General features: G+C 34.3%; 1 protein-coding gene across 2 annotated transcripts in view; it reads left to right on the top strand.

The window, feature by feature from the left end:
* ARHGAP5 (Rho GTPase activating protein 5) overlaps positions 1-15200 on the top strand; it is a 48047-nt gene extending 32847 nt beyond the window's left edge. For both annotated transcript variants that reach the window (XM_075503118.1, XM_075503119.1), the window contains 4 exons: positions 1029-1106; positions 2288-2419; positions 4145-4250; positions 10058-15200. In XM_075503118.1, coding sequence (XP_075359233.1) covers positions 1029-1106; positions 2288-2419; positions 4145-4250; positions 10058-10388 — 647 coding nt within the window. In that variant the 3' untranslated portion in view covers positions 10389-15200. The remainder of the gene's footprint in view (positions 1-1028; positions 1107-2287; positions 2420-4144; positions 4251-10057) is intronic.
* Positions 15201-16660: the final 1460 nt, after the last annotated feature.

A 16660-nucleotide genomic window follows, 5' to 3' on the forward strand; every position in this document is an offset into this window, starting at 1 on the left:
GATAGTTTTGCACCCATAAAGGTAACTTGGAGAATTATGGAACTATAAACTGCTTGTATTCCTTAATGGGTTCTAAATTACCAAATAAAAAGATCTTGGGTAATGGTGTGATTAGCAGGATGGACACTTTCATTCAGTGAGTAGCTGTGGGCAAAAAAGACAGCAACGTGATAGGAAGCATAATCACTGGAGTGGACTGAGCAAGTGTGTGTGCATGTGTGTGTGTGCATAATAAAGGTGTATTTTTTTTAATGCTTACCTAGAATGGCTGCTGTAATTATGGTGATTCCATAATGCATAGTAAAACAAAGTAATAATGAGAAGCCTGGAGAACCTCTGCTTCCTAACACCCTTCTCCCTCTCCCCTCTTCCCCTGCCCCTTAAAGAAAGACTTGCAAATGACGTGATAATTTACCTTAGAAAAGAAGTGAGGAGAAATGGATGCAAAGTTTATAAAATATAAATGGTAAAAGGGAAGGTGTGTTAGAAGATTAAGTCCTTGTCTCATACAGGAGTGTGTTACACTATGAAATTAAAAAATCAGGAATCAATTACAAATGCTTGATTTTTCTGCAGAGTGTTTTATTAGTGTGTTGTTGCTTGCCATAGTAAGTTGTTAAGCCCAAATTGTGAAGACAGTCTTTAAAAACGTAAATTCTGTGGGTATCAAACCCCAGAATTGAGATTTTTTGATGATTAAAAAAAAGATGCAAATAACAAGTCTCGTAGAGATCAGGAAGAGAATAATTTTGGCTAAATTATTCCACAAATGCCTGCAGTCAGGTTCTTGTGATTTCCTACAATGTGGTTTCCTCTGACTCATATTTAATGGAATAGTGGACTCAATAGACAACTAGTATTTTGCATTTTGGTAGTCCTGTGTCACTATAATGCTTAACGTTACTTTTTAGGCACTTAAGATTTCTATTCCTACTTTTGGTTTCTGAAGTAGTAATTATGACTGGCTCTGTTTCACTCTATAGTATATACATGTGTTTTTGAATATTTTTTTTTCCTCCCTTTCTAAGGATTATGTACTGAAGGCCTGTACCGTGTTAGTGGGAATAAAACAGATCAAGACAACATTCAGAAACAGTTTGATCAAGGTAATGACAGATTTTATTGTTTAAAGCCAAAACAGAACTTGAATTCTCCATGGATTTATCATAGTGCAATATAAAAGTGTTGCACTTTAAAACTGACTTCTGTAGCACTGAGTACTTAATGCTTTGGTAGGTTGTATTGGTATAGTACAGTTTATTACCAGTGAAGCTGTGTATAAACCAAAGATGGGATAGAATCTTGTTACAGCTGGTTTTAAGTGCTGCTAAAATAATTTCTAGGTGGTATACTAGTGTTTACAAGAGTTTAAATGCAGTCCTAGCTGCTCCTTGTGTTAACAGTTCATCAGTCCTAGGCATTAAGGCATTCACTTCCCCCCCCCCCTTTATCCCCCCAAAATGTAGTACTTCTTGATACTTACTTTATTGAAAGCTCTCTTGAATAATATGGATTAACAATTAAACCTTGATAATAAATTTCTAACACAACCTCTCTCATGCTAGAATATACTGGAATGTGTGATAGATTATGCTGTTCACTTTGTGTTAAAAGAGAGGGTCAGCGTTATTTTTTTTCCTTCTGTTTTCTCATTTAATTTATGATCTTGGTTGGTATTTCAAAATGAAAACACTTCTTAAAAGTTCTTGGATATGAATCATGAAGCTGAGCCTGTGAAAAATAGTAAAATTCCTCCTAGATGATAAGGAAAATAAAAGTACTAGGTTTTTTTATGCCTCACTATGCTCTTTCATATAATCTGAGTATAATACTAGATTTGTCCATGTGTGGTCACTGGTATGTTTTGTTGTCCTTTTTTAAAAGGCTTCATGTGGTCACATGAACACAATCACATGCATTCTGCAAATTGATGTACCAGTTTTTTAAAAAATTTTGGGAAATAGAATTTAAAACTTATTATTGGGCAAAACTGATTAATCAGAAGCCAGTCAGTGGCAAATAGAAAAGCATTTAAGTCTGCATGGAGAATTAGGCAACTTTATTTTTCTTCTGTTTTCTTATACTGTCAGATTTTCTTATATTTGGTTTCATGTGGATCAAAGTGATGGCAGCGTATCCGTAGGTTCACCTTTTAGTGCATTTTTTTAACAAATGTTTGGCAACACTTTCATTTTCAGTGTTTTGAATAAATTCTTGTTTCATAAAATACTATGAGGAATGATAGCTGTAAGTTTTACTTACACTGCTGTTTAATTTTGTTTTACAGATCATAATATCAGTCTGGAGTCTATGGGAGTAACAGTAAATGCAGTGGCTGGGGCTCTTAAAGCTTTTTTTGCCGATCTGCCAGATCCATTAATTCCTTACTCTTTGCATCAAGAGTTGTTAGAAACATCAAGTAAGTAATAAACAATCTTGTCTTGATCTAATTATGTTATATTGATTGCCCTTATTGCTATTTTTACTTCATTGTAAGTTGAAAGGAGTAGCTGCACTGAAATATTTTTTAAATTGCTTAGGCATGCACATTTTTTATATTCTTTAACAGAACTACATGATGAAATAAACGTAATATGTTATTTTTTCTAAGTAAGTTGTGGCTTATTATTTCCCCTTTTCCTAGAAAATGTAATTGGAGAAATCTACTTTTTTTCCATTCTGTATTAGTGGTACATATGATGAAAGCTCTTGGAACTGCATTGCAGTTGTTAACAGGGGAAAAAACCCTTGAATTCATAAAGTCTTACATTCAGAGTAGGCTTTAGAAATCAGACACATCTATGGAATATTATTAGAATTCTCTTTTAGATGCTTTCCAAATTCTTTTTGAAATCCTTGTAAGATGAAACGCTTAATTTTGTTTGCCTTACAAACATTTTTCAGACACCTTCAAGTGAGATTACTAAATTGTTCCCTTTCTTTAAAGAATATCTCTCTTGTATTGGCAGCAAACTGTTTCAGAAAAAGTCTGCTACGCATTTTTGCAGGATACAATTGTGACATACAGTATTCTTAATGCTTTTTTGTTCAACACATGATAATACTAGTGTAAACCTAAGGCTTGGGCCTGCACTTGATTAACTTATAGTCCATTAGAAATATTGTATTTTTGGACGATATCTGTAGATAACTATTTGTGGTATTTCTGCTGTACTTTTCAGGCAAATAGCTTGTTTAATGTAATGAGTTAGGTTTTATTTTTTCTTAAAAGTATATCAGTTAAATTTCAGTCAAAACATGCAATAGCATAGCATATAAGTGGACTTACTGTTTTAAAATGCCATTAATACTGCTTTAAGTTTCTGTTTGGGATATATTGGAGCATATTTAACATTATTTCTATGGTACTAGGTACATCAAATTTTTTTTTAGCAATGCAGTCAAGTAATAGAGGTGAGCTTATATTCCTTTTTATGATATGAATCATCATGGAAGAGTAGTCTATTCTGCAGAATGTATGGTTCTACGATACTTTAGTGGTAGTTTTAGCAGCAGCATTAGTTGTTGTTTTAAAAAAAATTGTTATTTTATTCCATAGTCCTTTCTTACACATTGCTTATTTCCTCTTTGAAGCATAAGTAATGTCCCTTAGGCCTGTGAAAATCGTAGTTCTCCTTTAAACAATATATTTAAAATAGCTGCACCAGGCTCATTCACAATTTTTTAAATTATTTGAATAACTGATAAGCTTAAGATATTCTAAGTTCATGTAAACGTCTTCCTTCCCCCAAATCTTTATGAAACTTCAGTCTGAATAAATCTGAGATCTAAGTCGTAATATTTTGCAAGGAAAGGAAAATCTAACAAGAAATGACCCTGTCATATTGTTAGTTATCATTCTACAAGCCAACAATGAGCTAATAATGTGATTCTTTGCTGTTAAACACAGATAAATAATTCTGCTTAAATACAGAAAAATATTTTTATGTTTAAATAGTTACCTGTATAATAAAAAAGTTATTCTGTTCAGTAGTGTATGCAGATAGGAATTTTATCAAATATTTTCTCACTTGGTATTTCTCTGTGGGTATCTTATCTGTACCATTATACTAGGAAAAAGACTTAGCAACACTTTTCAGTATGTCTTTCTAGATGTATCACAAAGTGTCACTTATTTCTATAGAAATCCTGGATAAGACAGAACGGCTACACGAGTTAAAAGAAATTGTGAAGAAATTCCACCCGGTGAACTATGATGTCTTCAAATATGTAGTAACACATCTAAACAGGTTTAGTATTTTTCTACTAAAATTTTTTTTGTTGTAACAATTGCAAAAAAGATTGTGTTAGTAACAATGAATTGACTACTAGAATTGAAAATGTCATCCTGCATTGCTCATCTGTTAGTATAAAAGTAGAAAATGAAACTAGGAGTTAGAGGGTGATTAGAAAAGGTTTGTATATTCTGTTCTCAGATTTTATTGATGTATAAATGTCTGGCATTGTTGCTACTGTAAAGTTACAAGAATGATTGGTGTACATAACAAAAAAGCTTGAAAGAATAACTATGCACCAGTTACAGATCTCTCTCCCCCTTGCCTTCCCCCCTTCAAGAAGTAGCTATTACAATTATGGACAAATATAGGTTTTAAGGGACCTGAAAGTCATTTGACCTAAACCCACCTCCCGCCCCTTAAAGCAGGGCTAGCTTCAAGGAGAATCTAAAATGTAGCACCCAAAAACCTTTCTGAATAAGTAAAATGTAGAACAAAGCTATAAGTAACAGAAATTGGTTACACTTGCTTCCTAAATCTTGCCTCTTGCATGGAAATTTAATAGTTTTATCTTTAAAAATTATTTCTCTATTTACTAAAATAATCTGATATTAGTAGATGTATACTACCTCATAATCTGACCCTTTATGTGCACAAGTGTACAATATTCAGTCATAAAAAAACAGGAAGAAAAAGACCAGCTTACTCATGTTTATTTTTTAGCTAAAATGGGATTATTCTCTGAAATCCACTGAATCAGATTAACTACATTATTAAAAAATAGAATAACCATTGCCAAAGCTAAAATAACTTTTTTTTTTTTTTAACAAAAAACTTTGTTATCCAGTAATCTGTCACTTAAAGATTAGCTTGTGATATTTTTTTCTGCATTTCCAGACAGAATCACAGAATTGTTGAGGTTGTAGGGGACCTTTGGAGACTGTTTAGTCCAACCCCATTGCTTCGGCAGAGTCAACTAGAACAGGTTGCCCATGACTGTGTCCTACTGGGTTTTCAGTATCTCCAAGGAGGGAGACTCCGCAATCACTCTGGGCAACCTGTGCTAGTGCTCAGTCACCCTCACAGTAAAAAAAAGTTTTCTTATGCTCAGACAGAATTTCCTGTGTTTGTTTGTGTCTGTTGCTTTTTGTCCTGTCACTGGACACCACTCAGAAGAGTCTCAATCCATCATCTTTACACCCTCCTATTGGATATTTACATCCAATGATAAGACTTCCCCTGAGCTTTTTCTAGGCTAAGCAGTCCCAACTTTCTCAGGCTTTCCTCATTTGAGAGATCCTCGATCTCTTAATGATCTTTGTGTCCCTTTGCTGGGCTTGCTCCAGTATGTCCATGTGTCTCCTATGCTGGAGAGCCCAGAGCTGGACCGCGTATTCCAGACGTGGCCTTTGCGGTGCTGAGTAGAGGGGAGAGATCACCTCCCTAGACCTGCTGATAGCATTTCTAATGAACCTAGGATGCCGTTGGCTGCCTTTGCCACAGGGGCACGTTGCTGGTTCACGTTCAATTTGTTGTCCACCAGGACTTTCAGGTCCTTCTCTGCAATGGTGCTTTCCAGCCAGAGAATTTTGTATATATACACCAGTAAGCTTTTAATGACATTTAAGTTGTTAAATTGTTCCAGACTAGTGTGTGTGTTTGTGTTTTTGGAGGTATTTGTAACAATCTAACTGAGAATGTAATATGGGAGCAGAAATGAGACCTTTTAACTTCCCTGTTTAGTCAACAGAGAGAATGTAGGTGCTCTCTATTGCAGTTTGGAAGGAGTCTTCTCTTTTCACTGAATGTATGAGAAACTTTAGAATTTAGGCACCTACTTCGACACTTCATCACAAATACGACTTGCTAAAGCTTTATAAAGTTATCCATTTTCCTTTGCAGGGAAATGGATCAATTTTTCCATTGCAGTCTTGCCAAATACAAATTCAGCCCTAAAATAGATAAAGTCACATCAATGGATATAATCCATGCAGTTACATATTACAAATTGCAAGATGTGCTTGCATGTATCTGAAGTAAACCAAAACATCTCAAACTTGACACAGTTATTAGTTACCTGAAACATTTCAATAGTTCTTAATGGACGTGATAGAAATTTTTGTGTCACTTGAATTTAGTGGAAGAGCCACAATCTCTGAATTGTCAGAAGTCTTCAGCTGGTCACCTCTTTGCATAACACAGCTGAATGTACAGTGTCAAGTACCTGGACTGCTGCAAGTAAAAGAAGCTAAACAGAATTTTTTAAAATCCTGAATAGGTTTTAATGCATGCATATCTACAGACAAATGAAATCTATTAATCACAGAACTTATTGGAGAACATAAGTGGTGTACACTGGCCTTTGCTCCCCAGTCCACTCTCTCTCTTTTAATGATGACTGATTTACATTGCAGGTTGCTAGTAATAAAATGAACTTAAGTAAGAAAGGTTTTCATTTTCTGTCTCATTTGCAGTGTCAGGTAGTTGTGTTCCATTCAACAAGAAAAGTGCTTGAGCGTAGGCAATTGCTTATGTATAGAGGTAGATATAGATGGATACAGGATCTTAAAAGGAACTTGTAACTAAATTCTTTACAGTCTTATTTATTTTTAAGAGATGAATTTGTGGTAGATTACTGCTAGTATATAATTAAAACGGAAATGTTTGTCAAATGAATTGTTTGTTAAATGAGGCAAAGCTCTCTTCTACATGACGGAAGAGTTCTCTCCTCATCACAAACCGATGTCTTAAATGCTTAGTTTTTACATCATATGTCATTAGAGTAAGAAATGTGGTATTGTATTGTTAACAGTGGTCGGTGATTGATGTTTTCTTGTGTCCGCAAGCATAGGACTTGGTTATTGAAACAAAAAATACAAGTATTATCCAGATGAGTTTGCTGTTGAAATATGAGACCAATAACCATGAGAATATAATAAATGGCAACAGTGAGATGAATTTTTCTTTAGTGTGATAAGCACCTTTCAGAGCATACTGTCTATCTAGTTGTGGTTGATTAACTGTAAGCAGAAGTGAGTTTTAAAGATGGAGTTGAAACAGTGTTGGATTGACACTGGCTTTTTTGATACTGGTTGTGTTTTATGTTTGGTCTTGATAATGACCCCCTTTATATATAGAGGGCTAATATGGCATAATATGCTTCTGAAGTCTGGAGAAAACGTAGGTGTATGGCTTTTAAAGTCTAATCATAGAGCAGGTTTACAGCCTGAAGTTCCTGAAGAGTTTGCAGTGGAGGAAGGTGGCAGGATCAAGAGAAACAGACTTCATTTTTCATTTTGAATGAAGGTTAATAGACATCTGCTAAGCACTTACAAGAAGTTTCTGAAGTAGTTTGGGAAAGTTTGGTAGGCGATGGCATACAGGTTGGTAGGTTTTTGTTTACCCTTAGACAGGACAAAGGTAAAGTTTAAACACAGGAGAGAGTAAGGCTGATTGTTCATTATGTGTAATCTTACTGTGAGCTGCAACTGGGAAAGAGGTGCAACGCTCTTCCCTTTTTCTCACTTCTAGCCGTAGGTTCCCACAGCTTCATTTGTGAGATCTGATGATTATTCAGCAGCAGCATGTTCTAAAGGAAAACAGAAATAGGGGAAATCTAATTTTCGGCAGACTACACTAGCTGATCTTGGAGACCCTGTGGCCACCCTGTGGTCTGATGCCAGAAAGTTGGTGGAGTGGGAGAAGAGGGGAAGAATGAAATTTCACTTGTTGTCCACAGCAGCAGCAGTCTACAACTAGATCAGATTAGATTTAAGAAACAATATGAGAGACACAGCAAGCAGTGAACTCATGACAAGGGGGGAAAGAAAGGTGCATGAGAAGACCAAACACATAATTAAATCGTAGAGATGCTTGAGGATGTTGGAGTATACGTTTTAGCCTGTGCAACCGAAGAATCCCCTTGAAAGATGTGAGCAAAAATGATTCAGAGCAAAAATGACAGGAAAAAAGCAGTGTGCAAAATAGATGATCTGGATTTTATTTCAGTTTTATTACATAGCAGGTGCTATTTTTTCCCCAGTTTTATAACTTACTTGGTTGAAGTTTGTTCTCTGATGAAACACCATTACAGAGTTTGAAATCCCTTTTGGTGTTTTTCATTGTATTCATTTTAGGGAAAAGGTATAGGCAGTTCTGATTCAGAACTCTGACAGATTCATTGTCCCATCACAATGTCTTACACTTAAATTTTATTTAATTCTTGGTGAGAGTCTCACTCATTGTTCTATCTCTAGAGTATAGTTTAGGAGGAATTTATACACAGAAGAATTTGGTATAGGAAGAAAACTGTAATAAAAATGCTAAGCAAAATGTAAGCTTACATTTATATTTTCGGGGGTTTTTAATCCTTAAATGAAGTCAAAATGTAATTCTTTTAGGAAAGAGAATATGAATATTACTGTCCCTGAGAAATAGTGTCCAAATATCCTTTGGACCAAATTTATTCAAAACAGATTGAGAGGCAATATTTGTGTACCCTCACACTATTTGGAATAAGTAATGCGCATGCTAAAATGGAAGTCTACCCTTTATAGTTACCACTATACATGCATTGTAAATGAGTGAAAATATTTTCTTATAGCATTAATTCTAGTGTTTACTATGGTTTTCACAGCTTTTGAATCTATGGACTACAGCCAGCTGTCAGAAATTCTTGCAGTCTGCTCTTGTTAATCATAAAAACTGTAACTGACAAGTTGCTGAAGTTTTATTTTCCATCTATTTCTGCAGGACAACTGTAGCTTAGTTACCTTTGTGCTGTCTACTGTAATACAGGAATTGCATGTTCCTAGCTGAATATCTTAGGTGTTTGTCAGATTTATTAACACACGATTTTTCATGTATCTCTCACTAATTACTTCTAGATAAAATTGTGATGTTACTTTAGAATGCAGAGTATTTTTGGAAAACAAAATATCCTGGCTCTTTATAGCCTAGTACTATGAAAAGCAGTGCGTTTTTCTGAGGAGGTGTTTAATTGTAGATGATAAATTTGGAAGCAGGATTGTTTGTTGTTTTTAATGTTTTTTTTTTCTTGTAATAGTGTTGTAATAATGAATTTAGATCATAAGTGAAGAACCTGTTTCAGCCCCTGCTTAAAAGCAGAAAACTTCTAGGAAGAGAAACCCAGTTGGAAACCTTTGCGTTATGCATTGAAAAATAAAACAAATTTAATGTGTGTTGATATTAGTGAAATTTCCACTAATGATGTTCTTTACAGCTTGGCCAAATTCTGTTGCTGGCCAGTATGAATACTGTATTGGTTTTGTGTTTATTTTTATTTTATTTTGTGTGATCTAATGTGATGCCTTTTTCTTTGAGTGCTATAGATGTTAGTTAATATCTGACTGTCCTGCAGTAAGAAGCCATTTCTGTCATTTTTCTTCCATTTTTCATTTCCATTTTCATTTCAATTTAATGAAATTTTCCAAATTTCATCTATTTTAATGGATGAAATTTTAATTTTATGAAATACTGTAGCTGGTTGAGAAATTTAAAGTTTGTTTATTATTGTCACTTCAAAGTGTTGGTGGAATGTTGAATTTCTTTCTTAATTAAAAGCTTAATCAGATTTATATTTGTTAGCTATCCAAATCTGGAAAAGTTATGGTTTCTAAATTTTCTTCCGCATAATTGCTTAAAGAAAACAAGAACGATTGTTTTAACGGACAGCTGGAGGAAGGTAACAAAAATCTTGAGATTGTTTAATAGTAATGCTTACAGGTAGAGAGCTATGAAAATACTTTTAGTTGATTGCATACCGATTTTAATTCATTCTGTGCATGTCGTTCTCATTTCAGGGTTAGTCAGCAATCTAAAACCAACCTTATGACTGCGGATAACTTATCGATTTGTTTCTGGCCTACTTTGATGAGACCTGATTTTGAAAACAGAGAGTTTCTTTCTACCACCAAAATCCACCAGTCGGTTATAGAGACCTTCATTCAACAGTGTCAATTTTTCTTTTACAACGGAGAGATCGTAGAAGCACCTAACCCAGTGGCATGTCAGCCACCGCCTTCCAACGCAGTGCAGATGGTGGAACCAATGGTACCTCTTCAGTTACCACCACCACTGCAGCCTCAGCTGATACAGTCACAATTACCAGCAGACCCTCTTGGTATTATATAAATAGAAGATGATTGCAGGCAGCCTGGCACTGGACAGTAAAGTCAAGCTATAGACATGCATGTTTCAGGATACAGTAATGTACTTCATATTTATGAAAAATAATTCCCATCCAGCTGATTGGACATCTTTTTGTTATATCCCGTACTGTGTTCCTCATTTGTACACACTGCAGATAAAAACTATGTGATAAGCATGACTGGAGAGGTTTAATTTTTAAAAGCAAAAATAGCTATAAAGTACAAAGCTGCTGCTGCATGATACCTTATTGCAATCACTATATCATTCCTGTGACGGTTTGTCACAATATATTGTGAATAAAATTTTTCTATAGAAATTTAATGATTTAAAAAATTACATTTATGAAACATTCAATGCTTACAGCCTGCTTTATGGCTGTTTTTGTTATTTAACATGCTATTTTTGGCAATTTTATTCACATTCAAGCATTCTGTGTAAACAACTAAAGCCCAGCTATAGTTTATTTTGTAATCTCCTGGCTACTTATGTGATGGTATGCTTAGGATGGTTTATGGAAGAATGCAAAATGCACTGTTGAGAATTTTACAATCCCTCACCATCCATCTTTACTTGTAAGTAAACCTGTGGACAGTTTGTTAAGGGTGGGTGAACTTGCTTATTATTTCTTACAGCACAATACCAAGGACATGCTTGTTGTAAAAGTGAGTTTCAAATATTGTACAAAAATTTTGATGTTGCCTACTTATTTCTTTATGTTCCATTACTGAACTAAACATTTTGTAAAACTGTTAATTCTGTAAACAGCTGCATGTTTAAAAGATCATTGATGGTCTTGTAAACTTAATCTAATATATTTTAGATATTTTAATTTTTCCCACTTGGGAATACATGTAGTGTTTAGAAAATAGTTCATGACATTTTCATATAAGGTTATATAACTTTTCATACATAAACATGAATTTTGTTGTAGTAAAATTCTCTAAACCAAACAATGTTTTAATCTAGGACTTCAATTAATCTATTCTTTAAATCTATTTTTATGTGACCCTTTAAAGATATACAAAAATGCATTGCTAATACATAGCAATAAATACTTTGGGTACTGACACTTAACCTCTTTGGAGTGTGTATATATAAAATCACATAAACTTGTATTCATATTTTTTTCCTGTGGTATGTTGTACTAAAAATTCAAATGACTGATTTTTTTTCTTTTTTTTTTTTTCCACCATATTTTTAAATTATCTTTTTTTTTCCATTTTCCTTTTACATTGGTACCAATTTTGCTGTAAAAGAATGCTGCTTAATTTAAACAAATCTTTTGGTTAAATATTTTGTTAGTGGTAAAAATTTTAGAAGGTTACAAATTGTAGCAAAGGGGAGACCATAGATAAACACTACCTGTGAGACTTTTCATAGCAGCTTTTTTTCTTTCATGCTCAAAATATACCTTTTTAGGTCTGCAAAGAAGAAAAGTTTTGGCTCGTTCAGCTGCTAGAATGTTTTGTGTAGTTTAAAAAAAAAAAAAAGCTTTATGATGGTCACTGTTGTAATCTTCACTTATAACAAGATTTAAGATCGTCTTGTATGTATTATAGTAAATAGATGATTTTGAGAATTAAGGCTTTTAAGAGTTTGATTTGCTCCATTTTCCCAAAATAAAAATTGCCTTTCCCACTTATGTCCTAGGTATTGTACTTCTAATTATGACTTGGATTATCATTTTAGATTACTATGATACCATAAACCCGGCTGCTGTTTGAAGTACATGTATATTATAAATTATCTTGATATTGTGTTATATTCTTGCAAGTAATTATCTTTTCTAAGAAAACATAAACAAAAAAGAAAAGTCAACACTATTCCTATTGCAAAGCACACAGGAATTAATAGTACAATAAAGTCTGTCCTGTAAATTGTAGTATTCTTAACTTGTTCTACTTTACCTGTTGTCTATATAGCTTTTATTTATAGTTGTCAGTCTAATCTTGGCATGTTTAGCAAAGAAAATGAAACTTCAAGAGTTTTATAAACTATTTCTAGGTTGCTAAAGAATTTATTTTTCTACTGTATATGGTATAGACAAAGCATCACCTGTACAGGAAACAAGTCTATTTCTAATAGAAGTAAGCTTAAAAATAAATGCCAGTCATATCCATATTTAAAAGTTCTATCTATAAAGTATCTCCAGTCTGTAATGTGAATTACATTTTAAACTTTCTACAAATTCCGAGTTGTTTGCCATAATATTTAACTAATCTTTGAATACTAATTTTTAGAATAATTTACATTCCATTTCATGACGAACTTTCATGTTGAACTTGTGATCAGAAGTATTTGAGGTATCATTTATTTCTTGTGTATGATGTTATGGCTAAATCACTTCATGATTTTTAAAAATCTTAACACTTATATTTGGCCAAATATGAAAGTGTTACTACATTTACTGGATAAAACATAAAAAGAGAAATAGTAAGAAAGCATGGCATGTGGCGCTTGATTGTCACGTGGAAGAGTCCCTGCATACTGTTTGCATTATAGAAGTGTTATATGCAGGAATGTGGATATGTGTGTATGTGTAATATATACACTTTGATATTTTTTATGTGTTTGTGTGTTTATGTACACAAGCACACGTGCACAGACTTGCATGCACATACACCCACACAGTAAAGTTTTTAAAAGACACTAGGAAATTATACCATCGTTATTAAAGATTTATAATAGAGCTTTCTCTATTATTATTTTTATTAGTGCTATAAAATGAGGAAGCATGTCATTATATACAAATTCCTCATACTTTGGCTCATGTAGTCCCTTCTAGTTTTAATGAAAATCCAAACAATAATAACTATATTTTTTAATGTGAGCGTTTTTACAGTAATATCTATCTTGATAAAGATACAAATGTATATTATTTTTGGTTGAGCATCTCAGTGACACTTTATGGAGTAGTTTGTCTTTTTTATGTAATATTGGTATAGACATACTGCAGTGTATTGTCTTTCAATGTTTTAGCAATTTTAAAATCCCAGACCTGAGTTACAGAAGTGCCATTTTAAGTAATGCTTAACAGGTTATTTCAGAATTCCTTACCCTCCATGATCTTGTGGAATTTTAGCATATATAGTGTAAATAGATCACAGATGTCAACTTAAGTGAAAAGAAACTTTTTTGTTGTTGTATGTTTTCGCCATTATTTGAATCCTGGTTGCTAGGAAATTATAGATATGTTTATTTTTAGTTGCTGGAGTTTAGCTTCCAATATTTATGATAAATATAGAAAAACTATCAATTGGAGATTAAAAAAAAATTGGCCTTAGTTTACGTGCTTATTTCAGGTTTTTTCAGTAATTGTGATGCTGTTTGTCAACTGAAAAAATTACACACATATAAAAAAATTTTAAAGTCAAAATTTTGTTCTTTGTTTATAATGTAATCTTTTGTTGCTACATCAGCAGAATACTGCAGTGAATTAAATATCAGTGAAGCTTATTCTGTATAAAAGATGCAACGAATAAAATACTAAGATGCTTACTGTGTATAATGTTCAGTTTAGTTGCCTACTAAATTTTTAAAGGCAAAAGCACCCTATCTTTCACATACACAGAGATGAAATTTAGCAGTAAATCTTGCTAAACTGAATGCACCAAGTGTTTAAGGCATTCTCGGGGGGGGAGGGTGTCTCTCTCCTTACATTTCGTACATCTTTTAAACTGCTGAATTTTGGAAGCGATTCTCACAAGGGTGAAGACTCTTCTGTAGGTAATGCACCCCCCCGAGATGGATACGTGCATACACCAGGGAACAGACCTTGAAAGTCACAGAATGCAAGATGTTCTATTTAACTGTGCAGTGCATGTGAAATTCTGTGGCTCATGTGACCTCTTACATTTTTCACCTGATTGAGCTGCTCAGCAAGAAAGGCTGTGATTATGGAAATCAGTTTTTCAGATTTCTACCTTGCGAAAGGAGTGGGTCTCTTAAAATTATTTTTCCTATGGAATTTTTAAACCTGAAGTAAAAACTGGGTTTTGAGGTCAGCTTTAAATTTTCAGAGTTGTACGTTATTGGTCATAATTCTGCCAACTGTATGGGATAAATCCAACTTTGATAATAGTACTGCTTTTAGTTCTTGTGCATGCAACATCTGCACTTAGTTTATTTCTTCAGAGCATCTTGAGTCATATGGCCGATGCAGAAATAACTGCAAAAACTTCCTGACAGCCTTCAAATCTGAACACTGTTCAGGTTTTATTGTATGTCTTAACACTTTCAGATACTGGAGCATTTTAATCTCAGATAGGATGCGTCTTACCTCTAATTACTCAGTGTGCAAGTCTCAGGTTTTTAGATTGCTGTATCAAAACCCATCTCTACTGAGTCTGAATTGTAACGCAGTGTTCAGGCTCTACAGCGGACCACAAGTTTCTGATGAATAGCTGTCCTAGAGATCCGAAGTGTAACATTAGTGTTCACTTGTGTCACATTCGATCCTTCAACTGATTCCATGGAAACGATGAATTAGAAGGGATGAATTTAATCTGTCGTCATGGCTAGTGAAAGCAAACACTTCCTTCCTTTTCTTATTGACAAATTCTTTCCCGAGTGTGTAGATGGTGCACATTACGGCTGTTGCCCATATGTTTCTCATCTTCCTTACAGAATACAATGCACGTGTGTTTAGACCTGGTATTTTTGCTGCTGAATTGAGTGTCATTGATGCCTAGCCAACATTCTGGTGCTTTTTACATTACAGAATAGGGTTTAATGTACCTAATTACATTAATAATAATTTGTCCGTTACTGTTTTTTGTTTGATGTGATTTAGAAAATATGGAGAATTAAATCATTTCACTGAATGCCTACAGTGCAGTAACTGTGTTTTTTCAGTCTTGGAGTGTGATAATAATGACAGGCTGTTGCTGCTTCTACTTACAAGCTGTTTGAGTTAAGATGGGAAGTGAATCTCATGGTGGTACTTCTAGCCAGGACTGCGTGTCGGTGCTTCGGTGCTTCACGGGTAGATACACTGACTTGAAGAGTACCTCTGGCTGCTTATGTGACTGACCGATTTATATAGCGTAGCTGTAGCTTGTATTTTCCCCAGAATTACAGTATCACAATCCATCTGTTCTTACAGATTTTTCTGCTTCACAACTGAAAAAGGGAAGGGAAGGCAAAGTAGCCCTTCTCATCTCTCCCTGCAGTTCTCAGCTTTGCCACTGATGAGAGGTGTCAGGGGCTCCTAAATTGCTCTTGCAGGGTGTTACTGAATTAAAAGCAGAGAACGTACAGAGTGGTAAGTTATGAGTGGAAGTTCTTTGGCTAACTGACACTGAGTGCAATGAATTGGTGAAGCATCTGGGAAAGAACAAGTTGTGCTATTAAATTACAGGCGGTATGGTCTCCCCTTGAAGGTTCCACCCTGGGTAGTTGGCAGTGCAACCCGAATTTCTCCAGTGGCAGCCCTTACTTGGTCATATTGACCCTGTGCAAGTTGGGAATGAAGAAGAGATCAAGAAACCTACCTCAAAAAAATCATGTACTTTGAACAACTGCCTCTTAAAACACTTAGATGAAATTATTAAACATAGAATGTAGGAAAAAAAAAAACCGGAGAATGAGATGTCCGTGGTTCGTTACTGAAGTATGTATGTATGTACACATACACTTTCTTTAACTTAGTAAAGAAATAGATGTTGATATAGTGGTTCCAACGTAGTAACAGGTGGCCAGCATGCTACAGATAAATTATTGCTTACAATTCAGATGTTAAGTTTTGAAAACTGAATGTAAATAGATGTGTCTAATTTTGATATCCTATCTGTGAGTTGTCTAGCTCTAACATTGGTTTAATTTTCTTATCCTCTGTGGTCACGCAAATAAGCCTGATTTTGTGTCCTTTATTTAACTGTATTCGAGTTGAGAAGTTTCTTTATCTCATCGCATATGACTGCTTTCTTTATTCTTTCTTCTCTTAGTATTTCTTTTTGACTTATTTAGTCTTAAAGTCAAAACTTAAATTTATAACATGATCATAATACTTCTCCTGTAAAACATACTAGGTCCCACATAAAGTTTATACAAGTCTGTCAATACTCTTTTGTCCCCTTCTGTCTGCACTTGTCTGTGCGCACTCATTTGCTATTTTGGGTATGCAGGACCTGGGGGGCAATGTGGCACTTGTCCACGTCTGGAGATTCTGATCGCTAGGAGGTAGATATCGGGGTGATCCTTTTCCATATCCTAACCAGCTTTTAATGAAAGAGTGCTGGAAAGAGCAGCTAGGA

Source organism: Mycteria americana, chromosome 5 (assembly GCF_035582795.1).
Source record: "Mycteria americana isolate JAX WOST 10 ecotype Jacksonville Zoo and Gardens chromosome 5, USCA_MyAme_1.0, whole genome shotgun sequence".
NCBI classification, from domain to species: domain Eukaryota; kingdom Metazoa; phylum Chordata; class Aves; order Ciconiiformes; family Ciconiidae; genus Mycteria; species Mycteria americana.